At 39.1% G+C, this 26425-nt stretch overlaps 1 protein-coding gene across 30 annotated transcripts in view; it reads right to left on the bottom strand.

Annotated features, from left to right (window-relative positions):
- Positions 1-26425, bottom strand: part of ANK3 (ankyrin 3) — a 289738-nt gene that overhangs the window by 121731 nt on the left and 141582 nt on the right. For 29 of the 30 annotated variants that reach the window (XM_052677741.1, XM_052677738.1, XM_052677742.1 and 26 more), the window contains exons 2-7: positions 22153-22254; positions 21573-21671; positions 21124-21222; positions 16347-16445; positions 12855-13040; positions 10971-11069 (exon numbers count right to left, since the gene is read on the bottom strand). In XM_052677741.1, the coding sequence (XP_052533701.1) occupies positions 10971-11069; positions 12855-13040; positions 16347-16445; positions 21124-21222; positions 21573-21671; positions 22153-22254 (684 nt within the window). Of the gene's footprint in view, positions 1-10970; positions 11070-12276; positions 12313-12854; positions 13041-16346; positions 16446-21123; positions 21223-21572; positions 21672-22152; positions 22255-26425 lie in introns of those variants that run through there. The other variant, XM_052677748.1, reaches the window with a different exon arrangement.

Raw genomic sequence — 26425 nt, 5'->3', positions numbered from 1 at the left:
TGTTGGTGTATGAAAGATGCATCCTGGATATATTTGATCATATGGAGCTAAGTGGAGATAAAAGAACATAAATAGAGCATGCAGCTACAGTATGGAGGCAAACAATTTTAAAGAACACTTTTCTGTGCGTTCAGGAGCAGCCCAAACAGCTGGCTGTGTAAAGCTGGCTTCCCCCTGACTGAGCAGAAAGCAGTGAATTTTAGTGAGCATGTGTCCTCTGGCTGACTGAATTGGAAAGGCACCCATTACCTTGACTAGCTGGAGAGCTGTACAATTGTCTTACCTGGCCAACGGAGCGTTAAACAGCACTTCCTCAAAACTGCAGGTGAGTGGAATGAGAGAAAGCCAGTACCAGAAAAAAATCTCACAGATGTGACAAGTTGACTCACAGCTTAATAATGATGCTCAGTACCTAACCCAATATGCTCTATTTTTATTTACTTACAATTTCCCTATGAAGCTAACCCACAGCTACTAGACAGTATGAATTAATACTACCGCAGAGGTAAAATACACTTTAGCAAGAGGAAATGACAGAGCTGCTTTCTCCAGTACGAATCATTAGAGCATCACAGCTACTTTGTCAGAGTAGTTCCCAATTTATTTAAAAAGTGAAATAAAATGTAGAGACAATTAACACACTAAACAAGAAGTATGGTATGCCTAACCTTCTCAGGGATGTAAATCTGAGACTGCATAACATGCAATGTGTGAGTTGGTTTTGAAAAAATGAGTGATTCTATCTGGCTGGGAGTTAAATTCAGATATAATATGGGGTCAACATATTACTGTATCAGCTACAAAGAGGGCAGAAAAAAAAGACGACAATTATGTTGAGATACTTAATACTTTTCCCCTCTTCCCAGGAGGAAAGATGTTACCAAGGTCAGAGGGAGAAGATGACAAATTGTACTTTCTCAATAAAGAACAGTAGAGGAAATAACTCTCATATCTTCAAGTAAGGGGGTACTGCAGGTAATTTAGGACCAGTGAGGACCAGTTTTTTCTGCTTGCTCTGCTTGCTTGGGGTTGATGGACAAAGAGACTAACTCAGCTTAATAGACTTCAGTGCCCTGTTAACATCACAAAATAATTTCTACAAATAATTTCCTACATTAAGTAGAGAGTAGAAGAAATGTCTTTTCTAAGCATCATCAAAGAAATAGAAGAGGAAGATGAAGGCATTACAAAAGGCAGGAGTGACACAGATTAAATATGTGGTTCTCATTTGACACCAAACTAAATCAAATTCGTGTGGCACAGGGGAAAATAACCAGACAACATGCTCATTGGATCTAATTCTTCACCAGCCCAATCTTTTAGATTGTCTATTGCCTTAAATGAAAGACAGTTGATTCTAGATTGAATGGATGAGCATTGGCAGACAAGCACCTCAACTGCAAAAGAGAAGACTTCCCCTCAGAAGCTGAGGGTTAGGTTACACTGTTGGTCTGCAACAGAGGGGAAAAATAAAACTTATTGTTATAGTCAGATAGGAGTCCTGTTCATTTCCTTCACATTTCAGGTTAGTACAAATACAATCATGACTTCCACAGTTGGTCTCGGCTTCTGGCAGGGGTCAAGCACCCTGGCTGGGAACATGGTGAAATTCTCCCGCACCTAATAAGCACCAAGCTCACTTGTACAAGCTGGAGCCAGCAAGCCTCCTTCCCTCCATTTGATAGACTGTCTTTACGAAAGGCATATACATTAAAAGTCTCTAATACCTTGAAATCCTGAGTTATATTTGGTTTATACTGCATTAACTGTATTCACATTAGAAAGAGACAGGTACATAAAGGATATATTCATTTTAGTCACGGATTGTTAGGAAAAGCAAAAAACACACAGCTATTGGGAAATCATGATTTGAACAGGAATAAAGGAAATGGAACACTGTACACCCAGTGAAATATCTGTCCTTATGAACAAACTCAGTTCCTTTTTGCTGGAAAAAGTGAGTTGCAGAAGCAGTATCTGCTCACTCTCTAGGGTTTTTTTTTTCCACACTCTATTAACCTACTCAAGCAGTTCATGAAAGGAATTAAGAGATAAAGGAGAAGAAGCTTATTTGGCCCTGCTCAGCCTTATTAGCTGTGAAAAAAATTATGGGAATATCAATGTAAAGAAAATCAAGATGGGCCAGTTTTCCATTCAGAATTTAACTTCGGCATTTAGCTAATTTGAGCTTTCACAGGTAGCAAATGATATGAAGTAATAATTCGGGTTGCCAAGAGTCCTGAGCCCTGCACAGACAAAGGGAAACATTATGTGAAAATCTGTACAACTGCCCACTGAATTTTAGGGCAAGCAACTTGTCTTTGGTCACTACTGGGCTTAGCTGAGGCTTAGGGAATCACTGCTGGATGCACCACATACATTGCCCCATCCCATCTCAGCACACATCTATGACAATTGAGCATATCAACTGACACGAGAACAAACCTCAGACATCAACATCATTAATGTTTCTGATGATAGAAAAAGGAAAGCAAGCAATTCAAACCCCAGTTGTTTGTTCTTGTCACAAGAAAACAGAGATAAAACAAAAAGGCTTCATAATATGCACGGCCTGGGTATAGATTATTAACACCAAAACTGTGGTATCAGCAAATAATATAGTCACCAAATGTAAGGTTCTGAATTCTTCAGTAAATCAACAGCATCTGCTGCCTTTTCAGTCTATTTTTATCTGTTTGATCTTCTATAAATTTCTCCCTTTGTTCTTAAGGAAGAATAGTAAATCAGGAAACTTTTGAAGATGTTTTCCTGCAGTAAAAAAGATGAAATCCCTTCAAGAAGTTTCCATAAAAAGATGCAGTTCAGATCTAGAAGTCTATCAGAACACTCCTTTCCTTGCTCTCCCTGCTGAAATATCAAACATTGGATAATATGTCATGAAAATCCCTCACCAGTGAGATCCCCTACCATCCAATTATAGAGTTAAAAAAAAAGATTGTGCAAGGAATATAAAATATAACTTATGAGAATAACAACCTAGAACTTTACAATAATGGTCATAGCATTATTAAATAGCACATGGTCTTTCCTCTCCCCTTTGGCAGATGTCACAGACTACATGATTCAAAGTATTCTGAAAGCACATACAAACTGAAGTGTGATGGATTACATGCACACATTTTTCTTTTTAAAGCTCACAACATCGTGCTCAGCTATTTTGCCTGTACCTCCATGCACTGTTTGCTGCTATGCTCTCACACAGGCCCTGTGCCTTCCTTTGCAGGTATAAATAGGATGGATGAAAAGAGATCTATTTTTCTTCTTCGGCAGCTTCTGCTTGTTGCTGATGAGAGGAGACACTAAGCTCTTTCATCTGCATCTATCTACAGTTTCATAAGAAAATTAAAAAAAATTCAAGCTATCCTATTCTGAGCAAAAAGCCACCTCCATTTCCCATCTGAAATGAAACCACCAAGTTCCCAGTGACACAAGCCACCACCCATCACAGCTCACCACAGCAGTCCATGTTATCTCTGAGTGCTACAAATTGGCAACAGGAATATCTAGGAATTTAGAAAAAAAAAATGCAGTAAACTAAAAATAGACAGAGGTATGATATGCTTTGGGATTGCAATTTTCTTCCATCTTCCACAGCCTGAGTTTACAAGCATAAGGATACTAATAATAAACAAGAAAAGTAAAAATTTGCACTTGTAGGACCATATTAGGCTTTGAAGAGTATCTTCAAAAGCAAACAAGCAAAACATAAGTGTTTCCTATTCATGTCCTACTCATGTCATATTGTTTCAAACACAGACTAAGTGGGCTATGAGGTAAGTAACGAGGGTGCACTGCAGAAGTGGAAATAAATCCCTCTGGAGAACTGATGCTATAGCAGCGATACAAACAAGCGATGTCTTGTGCCAAAGACAGAAGTGGGGACTGGTCCTCTGCAATCCTGCAAGGGCCAACAGTCCAAGCAGCAGGTTGGTTGCTTGGCTGAAGAACAAGCTGTATTCCCATGCTGCAGCTATTGTCAGGGGCAGACCAGAACATTTATTCAATTATTTTTAAAACATAGTTTCTTACCAAAATGTTCAGATGAACTGGAATTTAATAAAATTGTCCTTCTCTGTTCCCACTGAGAGCTGACTCAGAACTGACCAAGAATGAGTAAAACAGGCTGAAACAGACAGACTGCTCAGTGGTAAAGTCTAGAAAATCTCTCCACCCTTAGGGGTTCCCTTAAGAAAAAAGCATGACATTGGTTGTCATGTACTAGAATCGTGATCAATAACCACATGAATATTATCCACATTACCAGTTCATGGAGAAAGTGGAGGATTGTGCTAACTGTTACAGGCAACCTTGCAGCTACAACAATGCATTTTATATGAGAACAGACAGTATTTTCTCCTATCATTTTCTGCAATTCAAAACTGGAGCTATAACTGAGTAGAAGTCCTGCAGATAAAAGTTTTCTAGTTTAGCAGCTGTTACTAATCACTGAAGCTCACATGAGACTTTTAGAAATAAAAGATATTACAGGTGCAAACATACCATCTTTGCAGAAAAACTTACGACAATGCAAAGAATTAGCTTTTTTTCCCTCCTCTGTTTATTGTTTAGTAAATCTTAGATGATGCTAAATTAATTATTGTATACTCATATATTCATTTTTCTTCAGGCTTGAGATGCTTTAAATGAATCCTGAAAGAAAAGAGGGAAGAATATAGCAAGGAACCATTATGACAAGCTACCACTAGGGAAATAAAAAAAAAAAGTGCTTCTCTTATGTTACTGTCACTTACATACTGCCTGCTTTTTTTGATGGACTAATGGTGTGCTGCCCCTCAGCCTCAGGGTCATCATTAATGCATGCTGGCCTCACACCACCCTCTCAAGATTACTAAATCCTTTCTCAACCTTCCAGTAAGCAAACTTTCTGCAGGCAAAGTCCACTGCCAGTGCAACTGAGGTCTGCTCTAGAAAAGGAGTGCCCTGAATGTGGAAGGCTGTTTGTAAGGCTGGATTGCAGTTGTATGGCATAATGACCACCTCTCCTACGCTATGGTAAAAAAAGATTTGGGCAGAGGTCACCTTCATGTAGAGAATTCCCTTGTTACCTGAATCTTCTGGCTTGCTCAAATATGGAGTAGATGTGAGAGTCACAGAAGTTTCTTTCAGTCTGAAAAGTTGTAGAGAATGATTTTTTTTTTCTTTTCTAACCACTGTGCTCCCTCAGAGATAGGTAAGAACTTCAGAGGCATTTCCTTACCTGGGCTAGACAGTTATTGCCACTGCAAGATGACTCATGTCAGAAGAATAATAATCTAATGACTCTGTGAACCCCTCAAGTATGCCTTTTCCCTAATTTTTATTAAAAAAAAAAATAATAAAAAAAAAAAGCTGTTTATTCAAAGTACCTTGTATCTTTCCCACCTACCTAATCTGCACACGCAGGCATGGAGAAACGCCAACTTGTGCTGCCTAAGCATAAGGCAACCTGGCTACACAGCTTCATTCCCAGCCCTCCCTTCATGCTGCCCTTGAGGTGGCCCAAAGCCTGAATGGAAAAGAGCAGGCACTCTGTAGAGATGTGATTTATAGCAAAAGAATTTTCTTGCACAGGATAATGTACATTTAACCAGAGTTGCTAACAAAAATGGTTTCTCATTCCATTCAGCGGCTGTAACTCGCATTTAGCATGTATCTGCATGCACCTTTCCAAGTCCTAGATACCAAAGAGCAAAGCACTTTTTGCTCAAAACAAATTTGAAGGGGGCAGTAGAGAATGGAAACCCATTGTGACCTGTCCTTTATCTCCAGCACCTCACCTGCCCTCAGGGTGAAGGTGATCTGATTCCTGGTAAGCAAGAGTGAAGAAGCACCTGCAACAGCATTCAGCACCAGAAGCAGCAGCTCAGATGGGAACACAGCAGTTTTCCCCACTTATTTGCTCGCTGTACACCACAACAACAGGTTTCCAGAAGGAAAGTCTGGAACAGGAGAGTATTTGGCACTCCATATTAATCATTAAATTGGTAGTTCTAGAACATGGAAAGTAGATACTAAAACTATCAAAAACACAGGGTAACAGTGGGTACAGTTTTATTCAAAGTTAGAAGAGGCTGATGAACAATATTTGCTCATTAGAGAATGGTGCTAGGCATTTTTGTAATCCTTCAGAGCTCAGCTAATGACTGTACTGAAACATTAACCTTGCCAAGGAGACCGACTACATCCTTGCTTAACCCTTTCTTCTCTTCGTCCACTTCTTTAGCCTGTATGTGATTATTTCACAGCTTAGCAAGAGGGAAACACATTGATACGATGAAGAGAAACACAGCCATACACATGGAAGTTTCTTATAGATACCAGAAACTCTAACATGTTTACAGATAATTCAAGGCCAAGAAGTCAAGTGATTTAGAAAGAATATTTTTCCTTCGATACAAAATGGCAAAGGCCAACACAAAATCAGTGAAATGGCTTGGACTGGGGTTATGAGGCTAAGGGAGCTGCCTTCCCTAGAAATAGGCAGGAATTAAGGGCATCACAAAGGTGATTTACTGAAGTCATTTCCATCCATCCTGCAGGACACTTTCCATGTAGCACCACATTGCCTGCGTGTTCCTTTCCTGTAGTAAGGTCAGAGAACATACAGATTCAGAAAAGCAAATGCACTTCAGTGGAAGAGAAGTCACTAAATCTCTTGCTGTGTTGGGAGACTGCAAATCAAGAGGAGGCACCCTTCCAAACCTCCCAGCCTTTATGCTCTGCAGGTACACTGGCCAGCAGGCACAGCAACACCTGTAAGAGCTCCTGGACCTATGCCTATTTTTCTTAGGAGCAATGAAAGAAGGGAACAAAGGAGTGAGAGTATGACAACCGAGAGGCAGGCAGGTGTACACTGGCAGGGGTGAGGAGAGCAGCTGCTACCGCATATCACTGGGGACATCATTTATTTACAGTACAGCACTACTGCTCACCTCCTGTCCACACACCAGCAGCCATTATCAAACTTACACCTTCCCCTGCCTTCATTGCTGGAACTTTTTTTTTTTTTAATTTGGTTTTCCCTTGAGTCCCTCAGAAATCCACTGAAAACACTGCAGCTTTGTCTCCAGTCTGCCTTCCTCCTTTTTTGTATCATTTCACCAGCTTCTCTTTTCACCAGACTCACCATTGCTCTCAAAACTCAGAGCTCTGCCTTCATCCTGCTTGTCCCTCCACTCTACCTCCACCTATCCTCATGTTCAGCAGGAGCTGAACTCATACATTTGTCTTTGTGTTGCCTCATTCCATACAAACCAATCCCTGTTACCACGATCCTCTGTTCTTGTTCAATTCTCCCCCAGAACTGACAGTTCTAAATACTTCAACATAAATTCAGAGATACAGAATTGTCAATTCACATTTATTCAGCCAGGACAAAGGAAAAAGTATTGATTGTCAAAAGCACTTTTGACATCATCATCCTACAGTTTGGTCTTTCTACATCTGAAAGCTACAGTGCATGCACACAGTATGATTTTATTTGAGTTATGTCCCTTCTCCACCTTTACTCTGTTGCTTGTCTTCCAGATTCTCAACAACTCAATTAAAGACCCTTCCCCAAGGCAAGGCACACAGCTCATTGTGAAGATTGTTTATAGAAATTAAATAAACAAGAAACAATGAGGTGGCAGCAGGCAGGCAGTACCTGTGGATCACTTTCAGCACCTGCTCTAGTGCCTCTGCCTGCCTTGTTGACTGGGTAATCAAGGATCATGCAAGGACTCTGTTACTTGGTGCTAACATTGATACTTTGTCCTCAACTCATATTTGTCTGCGTTTGTCTACAAACCCACTGCTTTACCAGAATCTAATTTATATTTCTATTAAATAGAAATCATTAACGCCAATAGAAATCAGAAACGCCTTCATTTCCAGCCTTCTGATAGAACTAAATTCAACTTCATATTACTATATTTATGCAATTATTTCTGTCAGAGCTACCTCATATAGATTTGCAATCACCACGTAGTAGAGATGAGCTTTGCAGATGCCTTCACCCAGCTACTGTGAGCACAAACAAGCTGCTTAGCACTGAGTCACTGAGAGCACTGCTCTCTCGGGCTGTTGTCATTGCATCTGCACATCCCAAGCTGTCTGAGCAGTCTCCTCTCTGATGATGAGGAAAGCTCATGGAGGGTGAACCTGGGATTTCTGAAGGGGAAGGAACAACACTCTTCTGACTTCTTATCTGCTCTCCTCTGGTGCCCGTAATCCAAATTGATGCTGCTAAAGCTCAGATTTATTATTTCATTGAAACAGGAACAAATGGATGATGTTTAGCAACACTGGCAATAAATGCTGCTAATTGCTAATGTAGTTGCATGGCTAATCCTTAATCATGTTTCTGAGTGGAAGAGTTAACACAAGATCTGTTCATCTTCCTCGCTCCTGTGATTAGTGCCTATCAAATATTGAACACCAAAGTTTATGACAGTTCAAAATGACTTAATCTCTAATTTGGTCAGATTAAGGCTCTGGGAATAAAAAAATCAATGTAATCAGTGAAGCCAAGCACTCGCAGTTAGAAAATTCCCTTAACTGCCAAATCTACCCTTAACTAATGAACTTCACATGAATCTAGCCTTGGACCTTCTCTCTTTCACCAGTAACATAAAACCTATTTTAGTGACGCATGAGCTGTGGAAAACAATTTGTGAGAAATACACAAGGAGTTCCATTCCTTTGATATTCACCTATCAGCTTTACTCAAGTATCTGCTAGTATTCTTCTCACCAGCATTAGTAGGTACTGCACTGTGTTTTATATTTTTTCTCCGTAGCTTTGAGGATTTATCTTCATTAACAGACTACTGAACAATGGTATGTTGAATGAACAATGGTCAGCACTTGTAGTACTCACCTGCACTCCTACTTACAGTTTAAAGAAAACATTTTGGGTCGAAACACCTTGTTGTAGGCGAATGCGAGACCCCCCCCACGGGATGTGACGAGATAGGCCCTCTCCCAGCTCTATGATTGATGTGTGGCACAACACCTAAGGTGTGTTGCTCAGCACTTCTATCCATGCTCTACCCCTCATCAATTCTCCTTATTAGCTACAGAGAAACTCTACAAAAGAACTGTTCAGGTTTTATTTAATTCTGAGAAGTCCCATAAGTAAAATAGTAGCTTATTTAGTAAATAAACACAATGTTATTTTACTGTTTTTGTTGATTTGCAATGTTTATCAAAGACTTTGCTTGATGATCTTATGATTTTTCCCTAGTCTAAATGATTTTACAATACTAAGTAAATATAATCAAGTATGGAAGCAGCAAAGTTTTTACATATACATATTACATATACAGATACATCCTAAGCAAAGATACAGAGAATAGCTTGAGAGCATCCCTGAGGAGAAGGTTTTTGGAGTGTCAGTTGATGAAAGATTCAAAACAAGCCAGTTGTGTGCATTTGCAGCCCAGAAAGCCAACTGTACTCTGGATTTCATCAAGAGAAGAGTGAACAGCAGGTCGAGAGAGGTGATTCTGCCCTTCTGCTCTGCTCTCATGAGACCACACCTGGAGTACTGTGTCCTTTTCTGGAGCCCCCAACACAAGAAGGATATGGAACTCCTAGAGCAAGTCCAGAGAAGGGCCATGAAGATGATCAGAGGGCTGGAGCACCTCCTCTACGAGGACAAGCTGAGAGAGCTGGGGCTCTACAGCCTAGAGAAGAGCTCTGAGGAGACATTATAGCAGCTTTCCAGTACCTGAGGGCGCCTACAGGAGAGCTGGGGAGGGACTTTATTGAGGGAAGACAGTGACTGGACAAAGGGAAATGGTTTTAAGCTGATTTAGACTAGATATTCAGAAGAAATTCTTTACTATGAGGGTGGTGAGACACTGGAATAGATTGCCCAGCTAGGTTTGTGGATGCTCTCTCCCTGGAAGCGTTCAAGGCCAGGCTGGATTGGGCTGTGAGCAACCTGGTCTACAGGGAGGAGTCTCTGCCGATAGTAGAGGGGTTGGAACTAGGTGATCTTAAAGGTCCCTTCCAAACCAAACTATTCTATTATTCTATGATACATCTGAAGTAAAAGAAAAACTGCATTTTGCTTTTGTTATGTGACAAAATAATTTGAACAGTAGAAACATACTTTTTGAATTGCAAAAACAATATGCACAACACATACTCAAAACCTTTGCAGAGAAACTGTTGAATATGACACAGTTCAGTCCTGTCTAATCACAGATACCATGCCAGATAGCTTCCCTCATATATACCATCTTCAATACTGTTGGTTTTTTTCACCCCACTTTAATTGAAAAGCTGCAGACATGGGGGATGTTTCAGAAACCCAAACCACATTCATCCTGGCTTTTCCTCCTTTGCCATTTATCTGAGGAACAATCCTGCTACTTTCCTTTGACTTTGGATCAGAGCTTATGGGATCATGAAGGTTATTTCACCCACTTTAGCATGGCTTCTGCTATAATGCTCAAATCCTAACTCCCTTCCATTTCTATACCTCATTCTCATCTTCTACCCTCACTTTTCTCAGATCTTCTTTATGCATCATCTGACATTTGCATATGCAGTGAAGGCACAGCTGCTTTATCCATCAGCAACACTTTCCCTTCCTGTTCACTGGAAACAACTGCATATTGAGGACAATTCAACAGGGACAGAATTCCTACCATGTTAAAGGTACAGGTGGAAGGAGTCTCCTCACCAAACAGCCTGCCTTTCACAACACTAACTGAAAACAGTAGGGTTTTTTTTGTTTGTTTGTTTGTTTTTAGTTAAAACAGAGGTTTTCAAGAGTGAGCACTAAAGTTCACGTTCAGCAGCATGGACATCCCCCCCCAACACACACTTTAAGGTAACAAAGCAAGCTGTCAGGCCAGGCGTCTCCACTAGCATGCATAATAACTTTTCCATATCTTGTGAAAAAAAGTTTCAAAGTGTTGATTAAGTAAACTAGAGTAACAATGATTCCATTCTTACCCTTGCAGTGAAGTCCACAGCAGCTCCTCGATTTAACAGCAATGTAGCTACATTGATATTTCCATAGTGAGCAGCTATGTGAAGGGGTGTGAACCCACTCTGGAAAAACAAACAAACAAAAAAAATATATATATATATAAATAACTGTTAGGTACTCCAAAATTTGTAGCACATCATTGACTAAAGCTAGTAATAGGAGTGTGCTGCAAGTCACCATTCCAAATCTGTACTAGTTTTCACTCACTGGCAATTATTTACTCACTCTCAAAGTCTAGATAAAATCATACTGCTGTGCAGGAGGGAAAATAAATTAAATTAGCGTAATTATTCTAGAAGATCAGAACTAAAATAAAACTTTTAGGTATTTCAGAAAAAACAGCAGCAAAACATGTAACTATTAAAGCATTGATCTGTCTTTTATAATACATTGATTTCTGATGTCTATTTGTTATTGGCATTATACTAGACTTGCAAACCAAATTTCTTAGGAGATTCTTAGGAGAAGTTCAGATACAAGTCATTTGATGATACTTGCTAACTGTTTTTATAAATTCAAAGTAGATGCAAATGAAAACAACATCAAAGACCATTTTAAATGATTAATATGGATTTATTTCCAAGGGTTAGTACCATAAAGATCAGTCTCCCACTGAGGGCAATCACACTGGGTTATGTTCAGACACCACAAGTTATCAACCTAATTAGAAGATTCCTTACTGATAACATCACTTCAGCAAGTTATTTTCATATTTAAGTAGTTTTACTTCTTTTAAAAATAATGCTAAAACATGCAGCAATTCCATCAGTCCTGCAAAGTATGAAACCTTAGGGAACTAGATGCATTTCTAAATCGTTAGCAAGCCATGCTAGCTGCCACTGCCTTGCTTCGGGAGTTTTGCAGATTTAAAATCACAGATCGCTCTATTTGCTGACACCATCAAGGTAAGTGTCATGCAGAAGCCTGAAATCAGTCTTGAATGCACAACACAACAGGGTTGTCTGCAGCTCTTGACACATCTGGTAAATGTCTACTCCATGAGAATCCCTGAAAACTCCATCTTACATAATATCGCTTTTTTATCATGGCAATCAGCACCCAAGAACACTTACTCTCATTTTTAAACCCTAGTTTCAGCTGCAGAAAGCCCTGGTATCTAAACTACAGTGTTCTCTAGCACATGCTACTTCATTTGATCTAAAGCAGGTAACTACCCTATAGAAGGCGATGCAAAAAGGAGGAGGAAAACATGATGCAGCAGCACTAAGTCATGGAGGAGTGATGATGCATATATATATTTATATATACCTCTGTTGTTCTATTCACCATCATCTAGGTTAACACATTTGGAAGCAAAGAGGGGGAAAAAATGAACGGTTAGTTCACCACTGGTGATATGGATGCAAAAAGCTTCATGATTGCTACATGGCATGGCAGCTCAAACGACAGCACAATTGGCACAAAGAAAGCTTGACTGAATGGAAGCTGAATGATTGAGTATTTTGAATGTTAATTGTTACATGTTTATTAGAATTCTTAAAGTGGCAATTTCACAAACAACTAATCAAATGACTTAATTGTATGGTCTCTCTAGCAGACCACCTCAACAGTGGCTTCCATTTTCAAGAGAATGACTGTAATAATATTTTGCTTTTATTTTCCATTTGCAAAGTTTCTAAAAGAGGAGTTAGCCCTGATTCAAACAAAAAGGGAGTGAGGAAAAAAAGAGGCAAGGGAAGCTAATGAAACATTATTTTTAGTCACAAGCAATAGGAGAAAGTTACGTGCAACTCATAAGCCAAACACTTTAATAAAGGGAGATCTTCACTGGACACAAGACGTGCTCAGCACTTAACAGCATCAAATCTTATATCTCTACAACTGACCTTTGACTCCACGTCAGCATTGTGGTCATTCTGCAGGAGCAGAGCTGCTGCCTTCGTATCATCCTTCCGAGCAGCGATGTGAAGAGCAGGAAGACGGACTTTTCCTTTTGTATCATTTTCAAGCAACAGTGAAACCACCTGGTCATGACCTTGCTGTAAAGCTACTGCCAAAGGTGTGAAACCATCCTGCAACATACAACAAGGCTGCTCAACACTTATTCCAAAATTTCCAGGGGGTGAAAAATGGAAGTGAAGAGATCTCATTGCAGGTGACAGTAAAATTATAAGACATATGCAAACAAAGCTGACTTGGAAAAAAACATTAAACTATTCACTTTACATAAGTGTGTGCGTTAGTATACAGAAATACAAAAAGCTGGTATTACTTAAAAGTGGTAATGATGTCTCCATAGCAAATTATCATTCTTCCTCCCCAAAGCTACCAATTATAACATATAATTCCATTTTATTATTAAATTTCATCTCAACTCTCAAATATTTAAATATGGATTTCGAACAATATCTGTATATATTTAAACAATAAGTATCAATAATACATTTCAGTAATATTTGAAAAAGAATGCTCATTCTCCCAATATACCAATTGCTTTGCTATAACTCCAAAGCATACAAGTGACATATAATCCTCTTATGAACAGAAGGTATTTCTTTTCAGACTAGCAAATGATAAACCAAATGTGGAAGAAGACCTGAAAAATAGAAGACTTATTTAATAGATTTTAGAGTGGATCCCTCAAACACAGGAGAAGTACAGCCCGAGATGTGTTTATAATTGTATTTTAATGGATTTTTAGAAGACTGAAGAATTAGTTATTATTTAGAATCACTTTTATCTAGTATAATACCCACAAATCACCCGAAATCATAATGCAAATTATACTACTTAAGGATTTATTTGGTTATTACTTTAACACTTGATCTGTATGTTCAGAGTTTTTATTAGTAAACCTCAATACAGGGTGGTAGGTAGAAAACACATTCTATCATTTCTTTACTATTTCTGTCATGATCCAACTGTATGTTTACATAAGTGTGAAACAGCAGCACAGCAACATCATAGAAGTATGCTGATCCCGACCATGCCAGAAGTGCAGAGTTCAAACATTAACTTTTTAGCTGTTGGAGGTAGAAATAATGTCTTCAATAAGGAATTTCTTCTCTGTCTCCGAAAACAAAGAGAAACTAATCTTAAGAGAACAAAGGAAAGAAAAGAAAGACAGAGATAACATCTTTGCAAAAAAATTGAGGAAAAGATAGAAGAAAACTCAATGAAATTCCTTGGTTCCTAACAAGCCATTTATTTAAGGAGCTGCTGTTTTTTCAGTTAATTTTTCCTTTCTCGTTGAATAATTTATTTACTAACTCACTGAACCCAGCCTTCTCCTTGGCATGATGCTCACCCTCCTGTAGAGGCGGGGCAGGGCTCTGGGCTGTGGTCCCAGGGATGTTCCAGCAGGCAGGCACATGGTATGAAAAACACTGTGCAGCTTTGAAGGCCAAAACTGCCACAAATATCCCCACCAGAGGGCTCTGACAATATAGCTACACTGTACCTGCAGAAATGGAGACCTGGAGGAACCTTGAAAGGGACAGCACACACATGGTGACCTGGAGATGTTTGCTTCCCTCTCTACACAGCCAACAGCAGTGGCACGGTCAGCTGCTTCTCAGAGACAAGTGCCTTAACTATCACCAACATCTTTTCTCAACAGACTTCCTCTTCTGGTAAAAATGCTGCTAACAACGAGGAAAAAAAAACCCTAGGAATACATTTTCCCCTTTCCTTAGGGAAAAGTGAGTGTACAAATGGGAGCACTTCATTTCAACACCAAAATAGCTGCTATATCCTACACTCCGGCTTCCTAACTGATGAGGTCCACCAACAGATTCAGTTTGTGCAGAGATCACTGTACCACAGCCAAGAAGCTGAGACCAGGAATATTAGCAATGACAAGAATGCATTTCCACCACATGCTATCTGAAATTACCGACCCCAAAAAACAATTGCAAGTATCTCGATGTCAGTAGCATAATTAGTAACTACACTTTAAAACATAAAGCAAAGCCCACTCTTAGAAAAAAACAAAACAAAACAAAAAAAAACCTAAGCATGATTTAAAGACAGCGTGTGGCTCTACTTTTTTTAATGTATATTAAAACGTCTTTGCTGAAGAGTTATCATTAATGAATAATTAGTGAAGTAGTAACTGTCTAATAACAAAGGCTTTTGAAGTTAAATTTTCATATAAAAACTTTAACCCAGAGAAAACAAAAAGCACTCCTAAGCAACTATCACAAACAAGTAAGGCAATAAAGGCAACATTGTTTTGTAGGCTGAATCTTTAAAGGAATTACAGCATGGTTATCAGGCTGAGTTGGACAACAGCTCAGCCTAAACTGACATAAGAAGCTCAAGAGAAAAAGTGTAGAAGAATCAGAACCAACTACTTGTGCACAATTCTACTTAATTCTATTTTCAGAAAATCAGTTTGGCACAGATTATAGGTGATTTTGAAAGCTTTTCATCCATGAATTATTTTTACAATACTGTCATCAAAACAGAAGATTCTCTACATACATCAGTAAGCAATGATGTTACAATGTACAGTGAAGCAATGAAGTAATTTTTCATCTTGTATTTTGCAAAAAATGCAACTTTCTCAAGCATTATTGGTTTTGTGGAATCAGCTCACATGGAGCAGTTAATTTCCTAAAAAGTTTTAGAGAGAATACTCTTTTTTTTTTTAAACAGATGGAATGCAGTCCTATTGAAATGCTATTTAAGACTATTTTTAGGAATATTAATGTCTCCTATTCTTATAATCACTTTGAATATTTTTTCAAGTTTTCTCACTGAGTTATAATTATTCTTTAAAACTAGAAATAAAAACTGTTGTTCGAGAAAGATCACAGAACACTTTTAAGGATGGATCTTCCATTATTCTGTCAACTTGCAATTATCACTGCAAAACCAGACAGAATAATTGCATGCTGCAGAGAGGGTTTCAACTTGGCAATAAATGCAGCTCAGAAAATACTCCAAGCACTTAGTAACCCTGGGTTTTCCCTGATATCCCAGAGCTGGCTCCGCAGCATAAACAGTTCTTGCTTTATGATTGCCCTCTATATTAGTCAGTACTTTTAATGAAGGCACAGAGAACTTTTACATCTTGCATACAGCTTTTCTGAGCACTTAACCTGAAAGATTACCAGAAATGACTAAGAACATGTCTACTTTTAGAACTGTTTCTAGTTAGTCTTTTTTTTTTTTTTTTTTTAAATTCTAGAAATGGCAAGAGGTTTAAATTGCTGAGAAGTCAATAAATCAATATTCATTAGCACATTTCATAGAGAGAACTTTTTTCTGCTTTTCAATTTCGTACTTGAAAGACAAGCTTGGTGAAAGCTGGCAACAGTTACTACTGGATTGCATTGTATTTTCTTTGCAAACTGAAAAACTCAAACTTTTACCTCTGTGGCAAGGCTCTGACTGGCACCATTATCAAGAAGAAACTTAACAACCTCCAGGTGGTTTTCTTGGGCTGCCATATACAGAGGAGTGAAACCATTCTGAAATAGGAAAACAGGAGTGTAAACACATCACAAACATTTTATACATAGCAAAGGTCTGCCAAACTCAGGTAGGTTAGCAGGAAAACAAACAAACAGCATTTGCTCACATACTAGTTAGTGACATGACCACCCTTGATTTAACTGAAGATAGGAAAAGGGTAGTTATTACTCTAAAAGACACTTTCAGTTGATCAGAAAGTTACTACAGGTAAGCAAGAATAGTTCCTTTTATATCCACTGAAGTCAAACTAAAAGTCAGTTTGAACAACCATTTGGTAGAGAAAAGCTCTGATTCACGATAAATGCAACTGCAGGTCAAAATACAAAATGGGACAGGCAAATACAATGCACATCTATAGAGACAGCAAGGGCAATGACTTAAGAATGATTTTTTCTCTTTTCTCCATTACCTTTCATTTCTAATTCACTTGTGCTTCCTATTTACGGCTTGTATCTCCTCAAAGAGCTGCCTGTAGAACACAGCCTGCTTGTGGTCACTGAGCTACTTCACATTTCAGGCATCAGGAGATCTTGGGATGACTGGTTCTCAGCAGTTCGAGACAAAGGTTTATCAGTGTTTCTGACCACATTAGAGCATTTGTCAAATTATGCTCAAGTGAGTGATTTCAATCAATGCAAAACTAGTATTAGAGGCTGAAAGGCTTAACTCATTCTCTGGCAAGTACTTTCCACTTACAGTCAATGCTGTTATCTTTGCCTTAACCGTACACAGGCCACAACCTTTCAGGAATTGGATTTCCACAATTTAATTCTTCTCTACAGTCCTATGCATTTCTGAAATTCAGAGCTTTGACATAACTCACAAAACCAAAACAGCAAAATGAAATCATGATACTTGTTCTGGTTTCAAGGTACTTCAAAAGGAATTCATAAAGTTGCTGCTTTGAACCTGAAATTGCTTGGTTTTCATATAACACTGCATGTTCCTCAGTGCAACAGTCAGGAACCAGTGGATAAATTCACTTTACAGTAACAACTTGCATCATCCACATAATACTGACTAAACAGTTGGTAGAGGTGAAACAACCAAAGTAGCACCAGCAGTAAAAACAACCAATTATTTTATCCTGTGATTTATGATACATCTGTTTACTCTTCATGCTCCAGCACGACCCTTTTTGTCAGTTGCAATGGTGCCAAGCAGCTCTTCTCTTCAACTGCTCCATCCTAAGACCCCAGAGCTCTTGCCTGGTTACACAGCACTCAACCGAAGAAAATGAAGCTCAGCTCAGCGCTCACACCAGAACTTGGTGTTTCTTGCTCAAACCCTGAAGATGTGCTGACATACAGCTAAGACAGGGAAAGGTTGAGCTTCAGTGGCATGAATAAAGAAGAGCCAACAAAAACCAAAGAGTACATTTTAACACTTCTAGAGATCACATTTCTTTGTAGCTAGGCCCTTTTGAGAACAGGGAGAACAATTTGAAAATCTTAAACAAATCAAGTAGTCCTATTGCAAAAACAGGACAGAAGCTCGGTGTTACCCTGAACGTGAAAAACAACCACAGACAGCTTTTGGGCTTGCTGCACTTTTATGTCAGTGAAGCAATTCCAATGGCAAAAAACAGAACCAATTCTGGTGTGCTTCATTTCATAAACACTTCATCCCATTCTGTGAGAGCCAATGAAGTAAACAGAATAGAACAGGAGGTAAGGGCTAGTTAAAAATAAGAGGTATAACAGGAGAGGTATTTCATCAGGCTTCAGTAATGAGGGGGTCAGGGAGTGTGTGCATATGACTGGGTTTTGCTGAGACCTTGTCAGCACCCTCAGGGCTGCAACATGGTTAGAGCAGACATTTCGGCAGGGCAGAAGGAACAGGGGAGTAACTCAGCAGTGCTGCTACAGAGGACACTGACCTTGCTGCAGGAAACCAAGGGAGACAACCAGAGGTGGGCCATACAGTTGCATCATTTGCAACAAGACATTAACATTCTGCATGCTGCAGGGATGAAGGGAAATTATAGTCTAAGACTTGCAGCAGTGAATGATGGCTAAGTTATATTAGCCATGGCGAAAACAGCTGAAAGACATTGGATTGTTACAGCAACAGGGCAGTGTTGTATGGCACACATCCAACGTGGATGCACAAGAGTGCAGGTGACCCAGGGCCAAGCATGTGGACTTCACTGGCAGCAGAGGCAAACAGGAGCGCAGAAAAAATGACAGTTGGAGAGGAAATGGCATGTGAATGCTTGATCCAAGAGGAACTTCACAGTCAGGAAGACACTGAGCAGCTGTGAAACCACATGTTTACAAGGATCACACAGGCTGCAGGGTCTGTTGCTGTTCTGGTATTTGGGTAATTTGGTCTCAATTCAGTAAAGCACGCTACAAGCGTGAAGTGCAATGCCGAAGTTCTACCAGAGGCGAAGCAGTATGTCAGTGCTCTCACCAGAAATGAGACCTAACAGTTTTGCTACAGCACAGTTAAAATCTGGCTTATGTTAAAAACAAAACAAACAAACAAAAAAAACCCATAAAGTGCTCACTGAGGTGTCTGTCACATTACAGATTATTTTTTATAGTGAATAGCAGTCTGGCACTTTTCCCTATAATTTCATGACACACTCAGTGCCTATTTAGTAACTCAGCTGGAAATTAAGATTAATTTTCTTAAGTTTTAAACAGTTGTACTTAGACAACAAGCAGGAAATACTTCAACACTCCTGATTGTTAGTTTCAGGAAACAAATAATAGGTGACATTTCTCAGAACCAAGAATTATTAGCATCTGGAAGCAGAGCAGAATCCTTTTTCTTATATCAAAGTTATTGTAGGGTATTCATAATCTTTTCCACCACACCCTACTTTTTCATTTCCCTCAAAATAAGAAATAGAAATTGATAAGAGAGCTAACATACTACAAGAGGAGGTAAATATTCAGACTCAGAATTATTTTATATATATATATATTTGAAGGACACAAAGATTTGATTAAAGACTTAACTTTGCTAATGCTAGTGTGTTGAGCAGAATTGAGCTGTTACCTTCTGGTGAAGAAGAAATAAAGCCAAACTCACATAAAACAGGGTCAGTATTGAAAAAACAAACAAACAACAACAACAAAACTTCTTTGGGGGTTTCTCTCTGTTGGTACATAAAAATCAGCAGAATGTTATTACAAGCTCTACAACAGTTAAGTTATGCTTAGAGCCACTGTTCCTGGTGCAGGAGCAGTTAACAGGGAGCTCCAGTGACCACAAGGGACCCCTCAGGAAGACGGATCCCAGGTGGAATGTCACACCCACAGGTACTGGTGTAGAATGGACAATATACAAATGGCAAAGAAAATCTATTATTCTCACATCTTAGCAAAATTAAGGTAATTTTAAAAATTTTAAGGTGGCAAAACCTTAGGGTACACAGGCAATGCAATTATATAAGGTGTTTACAATCCCAGATTGTTTTTATTTTCAGGGATGAATACACAAGTTCTAAATCACAATCAGAAAAGATCAGTTTCTCCAGCAGGAAAACTAATGGAAATGTTTCTGCTTTGTTTTATATCCTAACACACTTAGAAAATTTTAACTGGAACTATTATTGCTATTTTTCTCTTTACATTCAAATTCTGTTGTGCCTAGAACTAAATATAAGAGTACCTAGCTAGCATAAGAGTGAGAAAGTGAAACAAGTAGCTCATTTGTCCAAGCAAATAAACATGAAATATAGTTTGCAAGTACCTAATATTCTTGAAAGGGATCCTCTTAAATATTTTGTTCATATTGATAAACCATTTTAAAATGTTCATTTAAAATGTGCATCTTCATAAAATATTTTTAACATGGCTTCTTAGGTTTCCTTCTCTTCCCAAACACTGTCTATCATGTCCAAACTGTCATAGTATGGAAAAATAGCAATACTGGATCGGATGACAATATCACCTCCTAATCTGATCTTCTTTCTCTGACACTCATCCACGAGCAGGGAGAACATGAACAAGAGAGGACTCCAGAGTCACCTGTGACATAGCTACTTCTCGTTTCCAACAGTCAATGGTTTACACATTTTTAAAGCCTGAATGTTTTCCTGTTTCTTTCTTCTTCTTTTCTTTTAACGCCATTTTTCCTTATTTCAAATCTTCCATAATTGATCTAAATGATCCTTCAAAGGACTTCACCGTACTTAAAAGCTCTGCATATGCTTGTGGTATCTACTCATACAAGGGAAGGGGAAGGCCTCAATTAAGCCTCAGACACTAAATCACGTGAAACAAGATCTCTGTCATTTGAAAAAGTTCTCTCCCACTCTCTGGTTTTATCAGTATCTCTTCTGTCTCTGTAACAATTAGCAGTTCATAAGACACACTGGAGGGCAGATCTAAAGCTGAAGGGTAAATGCTTTGCTGTGCTGCACATTAAAGAACCATACAAGTATATTCCAAACACCCCTGGATGTGGCTCTGCTTTCTTAAACTCCAGGGGTGTGTGCCTGTGTGGCTCATGAACAGCTTAAAATAGAGATGTTATTTCTAAGCTTCTTCTGCTGGTGAATGAGGTGGGCAATTCAGAGTTAATACTGACTTCATCAAATCTGATTTTCAAGGGCCAGCATTAATACTGTGAATCTACCAAACACACTTACTAACACCAGAAAGGGAGACAGACTGTATCATCAGCAATGTTCCAAATGAGAAACTAATATTACTTTACCTGAGATTGTGCATTGACATTGGCTCGATTTGTAACCAACACTTTGACAACTTCTGCTTGCCCAGCCAGGGATGCTATGTGCAATGCTGTGTTTCCTTTCTGAAATAAGAAACAGCAATACTTGAGAAGACTACAAAACTCAACCTTGAATACACAACAATATTGTCAAGAATGCAGTCCACTTTAAAATACAGTATTTCCTGAGATGAAATATTCTTTTTGATTACTAGAAAACACAAGAAAGAAACCTACACAGAAATCCTCAATTCATTGAGTAAATCACATCCCTAGTCATCTCTGGCATTTACTACAACCCAGCAAGTTCCTATTAACTTAACCAGTGGAAAATAATTAATTACTGCTGCAGTAATGTCTGCAATCAGTTGGCTGACACCTTACATACATGGCATCAGTGCGGCCAAGAGAACAATCAGATGGGCCTGACTGACCTTTGTCGCTGCATCCACACTGGCACCTCGCTGTATCAGTTCAGAGACAACTTCTACGTGCCCTTCTTTGGAAGCGAGATGGAGCGCATTCAACCCATTCTGATTCAAACAAACAAACAAACAAAAAACAACAAAGAAATGCAACTTAAAAGATTGGCATAGCTTTTCCTCTGTAGTAAATAACACATCAGCAGCTGATAAATTACATCCCAGTGAGAGGACTGCTTCCAAAAATTATTCTCATGTGAACCTTATGACAAATATATTGCAAGAAAAGAGTATGAACTGAGTTATGATATACTAGCTCTGAGGTCTCAAGTCCTGTGTGCTGTCCAAGACATGATGTAACGCAAATGGAATGAAAGATAATGTTAAATAGCATAATGTTCTCCAAGTGGAATTGAAATGATGTCTTCGTAAGGGGTAAAGTTTGAATTGGGTAAGATATGCAAACATGACTCATCCGAAACCAAACACATTATTGCTGATACAAAGTTGAAATACATAGACAGAAATGTCTTTTCTTGAGAAAGGAGGAGAGAGGTATTTTACAGAAAATTTGATCAGAATATTTTTCAACCTGATTAGAAATGTTGATGTCCACTCCACTTTTTAAGTAGTCAAGAGCTTTTTCCAAGTTGCCAGCTCGAGCAGCTCTCAAGTAACTTGCATTTGTGTCAGACTGGAAGAAAGAAGAAAAAATTCTGTTAGGAATTACAGCACTATATAAAATTATATTCTCTTGAAAAAGAAGTTACTAATGATACAATGTACAATGCATACATTTAATTAGATGACAACAGATCTCAAAATGCCTTCTCAAATACGGGTCAAACCCTGCCCTCCTTGCTTAACTCTCTCTGGTGTAAGTATGCTTGACAAGGCAGCACAACATGGACTTCACAAATACAAGTCAATTATACAGCAGTGACCAGCATGCAAGGCTAGTAGCCAAGGACACATCTGTTACCCAGTCATGGCGAGACACAGCACAGGACTCCAAGGAAATCACCCCACTCTTTCTAAGAGAGCCACATCATACTCAATGTCAAAATAAACAGACTGGACTGCTACTGTGAGATCTCACATAACAGACTAAAAAGCAAAATACTCTGTGTTGAAGGACTGGACTACTTGAATGAAAAACTAAATTCTACAAGTGAAGGCACTTTACAGTGATTGTTTTGTTTTCCCCATTCTCCCTCACTTTATGGCACATTTTATTTACAATATTTGTCCACATTTCAGTGATCAGAAATCCCTAGGCACAGCACCATTATTTCTTCACAAAATTTTAATTATTTTTCAGATCTTCCTTTAAAGATTGTCTTTCAAATTTTCTTTATTATGACTTCAGCTTGAATATCAGCATGACAGAAAGGATGTTTAAGTCATGAAAGGGATCTCTGAAAGCAATTCCCATTCCTCAGAGGGTTTTAACAAGTTATGCAAATATCCACCAAGGATGATAATGCTGATCCTGCCTTGGAGCAAGTGGAATGAACTGGGTTAGCTTTCCAGAGGGACAAATCTTTGATTTTATCTGCACCACAGCTTCCCCTGACATTCTAAGAAGTCAACACATGTTTTTGTGTCCTCTCCTCCAGGAACTGTCACAGTTTTTCCTCAGTATCATTTCATGGCAGGCTTACATCACTATAGCTTTTAAGTGTTTTAAGGTCCTCTAAGGTTCTAGAAGTGCGGTAATTATCTTCATAGGAAAAAAATGAAAGCAATAATGGTTGAGATAAATATAATACATTGTGGCCCCAATGCTCAGTTACCCATCCAGCCTAAACTCATTGTTTTCATCCTCCATTTTCTAGATTTGCTATAGACTTCTGTCAATTCAGCTGCTGCAAACTGGATGGTCTGTTCAAGCACTGCCTCCATGTCCATTTGAAGTTACTTCATTTTGTATAGGATGAAGCAATCTTGGGCATAATGACAGCAAAATAGCAAGCTATATGAAGATTGCTTTCCTCTTTGTAGTAATACAAGCTACAAGGCTATTTCACTAATGCTTTCAGCACAAGCGTGCTCACTGTCTCTCTCAAAGAGAGAGCTATTACTTATGGACTTATTTCTTCTGTGTTTTGTGCACATAGCATTACGCTTCCAAGGGTAAGTTACTGGTTTACAGCCTTCTCTGCTCAAAATCATTATTTCCCAAGTACGACATGCTGATCACTACAAATCAATTTCTGTGATGTGCTTTCAACAAAACAGCCCTCCAACACCAATGCTTAATTAGGCTCTATGAAAAAATCAGGCTCAGGATGCTGCTACAAGCTGCGTGGTCAGCCCTGTAAAGACTGTGGGGAAAAATAGCTGCCTGGAGAGGGGCAGGAAAACAATCTCATTGGAAAGATCATTTGAACTGTGCAATGCAGATTATTACAGGAGACAGGTCATTTTCTCAGTGCTTAGCAACAGCAGCCACTGGGGTAAAAACCAGGTCAGCATTTTATCAGCATTACCAAAGGTATGAGGGAAGGCTTAATAGACTGGGAGCCTTTTTTGTCACAGCGTAATGGCATGCCTGTTTGGCACAGTCAGCAGGTGGACGCTAATTAACATCAGCTGTTTACAGCTGCTTCTGGGTGGGGAAGGACGTATCAGAGAGTCTTGCTTTGGAAAATCACTTCCAGCCAGTCACACCAATTCACATGAGACAAGAAACACTGCTAATGCTCAGACAGATCTGAACCTTTCTATCTGCTCAACAAAACGCAGGGAGGGGGAGAGAAAGCAGAAAGAAGGAATGATAAATAGCTAATACACATGTTAGCAACAAATGACTGCTGCACTGTGCAGGACAGCAATGGCCGTGGCTTTTAAGGACTTCTAACGATAAGAGTCAAGGTATACTCCCAGTGTGGGCACATAAAAATGTTTCAAATAAGCTAGCTCAGATGCTGCTAAGTGATGCGCAAATCTATTCCCAAAAGCTCTCAAACAAACAGAATGCCTTCCTTTGCCAGTCACCACTCACAACATTATTTTTTGCTCAAATTACCCAGCTGCTGGTGGCACTTGCGTTGCTATGTCCCCCGGGTGGCAGGAGAGCAGGCCAGCGACACAGAACTGCGCTCAGAGGTAGCTTGGGCTCTTGTCACCCAGTGCCTTACTGCAAGAGGACAGCGGAAGGGAAAAGCAGCACAGGCATGCAGCAGGAACTTGGGAGCACCCAGAGAAACTGCCCCCCAAGCATGCTGGGAACAACCCAAACTCACCTACACCTCAGCCCATCTAAGGAAGCACTCCCAGTTGCTGCACTAATTGTTTCCAGTTGAATGTGATGTGAACTTGTGTGTGAGACTGCACGAGCTGCCTTAGCAGTCAGGTGTAATACATCCCTACGGGCCAAAAAAGGGAAACTCGTTTTTCCTGACCTTAGCTAAAGCCCCCAAGTCCTCAGGCTGGGGAAAATTTCTCCTTTTTCTGAGACACCGAACAGAAATTTGGAGATTTTAACAAACGGGACAACACACTGAAGTTGTACAACTGAGCAAAAGTTCAGTCAGGCTTCTGGGATTCTCTCCACCCATTACAGTCTGTGCCATAAGCAGAAACAAGCTATAACATCAGAGAGAAAAGTGAGCCAGCATTCTTGAAAACCTAAATCAATTCCAGCCTCTCTAAAAGCAGCATTGCCAGCTTCCAGTTTCCCTATGACTAAGGCATTATTTCAGAACAGTCTTACAAGTTTTTTCTACCTTGCAAAATGACTTGAATACTCTTGTTTTAAAGACACCTCATTCCCAAAAAACAGAAGAACAAACAAACAAACGGTTACCAACTTGGAGCACAGGGGTCAGTCACCTCCCCTCCAAATCAAGAAAGCAAACAAACAAAAAACCAGTTTTAACAAAATCGTTTGGTGACTGCAATCAACAGCTCATAGGGACAGTCTCCAGAGCACCCAGAGCAATCTTTTGCAGAAGACAAAATTATTTTGTGTTCCAGAATACAATAATAAGGTTTAAGTTCCTAATCTGCTCCAAGACTTGGGACTTCTTAGTGGTGTCTACTGTTGACTGCAGACAGGAGAAACATATTTTACACTTTACAGTAGCTTCTCAGTTTTAAGTTCCAATATCTTTTCAACCAAGCCATCCTCAGAAAAGTTTCAAATAAAACCAGATGCGAGAACAGTCAGCTACAACTGACATTCTTTGCAGTGTAGAAGCCAATGCAAAGCAATCATATCTCATCCTTTCCCAAACCCAGGAAAAACAAACCTATCCTAGAGAACGGCAGTAGGAGTGGACTTTAGGGCTGTCTAAATTCTGTTTGCTTATTACAGCTCATCATAAATAAAAGCTTTTCTTTTTTTTTTTTTTTAAACACAAAATCTAATTCTAATGTCATCTTAATAATAACATTCTAATATTATCCTAATAACAGTAATGTAGAGGGGCACAGCACAGCTGAACTACCACTGCCATGATTCTCAGAACAGAATCTTAAAAAAAAAAAAAAAAAAAAAAATTGATAAAAAAAATCAAACCAGAACATTGACATTTCTAGGTCCAAAATTCTCTCATCTTTACATTTCTATTTAAAGCTTAAATTCAATTTTTAAGATTACCTTTTATTTTTCAAATATCACAATTAAGTGGAGAAGTGCCATTTCCAATTGGCACTATTTTATTTAAAACAAAGACCCTTAAGTCCATGACAGAACCTGCAATTGCCACTGCACAGGCAGGAACAGCATCAGAGCTGAGGCTCAAATCGCTGAAGGATTTGAGAGTCCAAACAAGCCTAACAATAATGTCAGTAATTATTTATCTGGACTGCCATCATGCCTAGGAGCCTGTGTAAAAGACTGGTTAATGATCTGTTTT

The sequence above is a fragment of the Tympanuchus pallidicinctus genome, unplaced genomic scaffold (genome assembly GCF_026119805.1).
Source record: "Tympanuchus pallidicinctus isolate F22 unplaced genomic scaffold, pur_lepc_1.0 scaffold16, whole genome shotgun sequence".
Lineage (NCBI taxonomy): Eukaryota > Metazoa > Chordata > Aves > Galliformes > Phasianidae > Tympanuchus > Tympanuchus pallidicinctus.
Note: the sequence above shows the minus strand (reverse complement) of the source record. Positions and strands in the feature narration are given on the sequence as shown.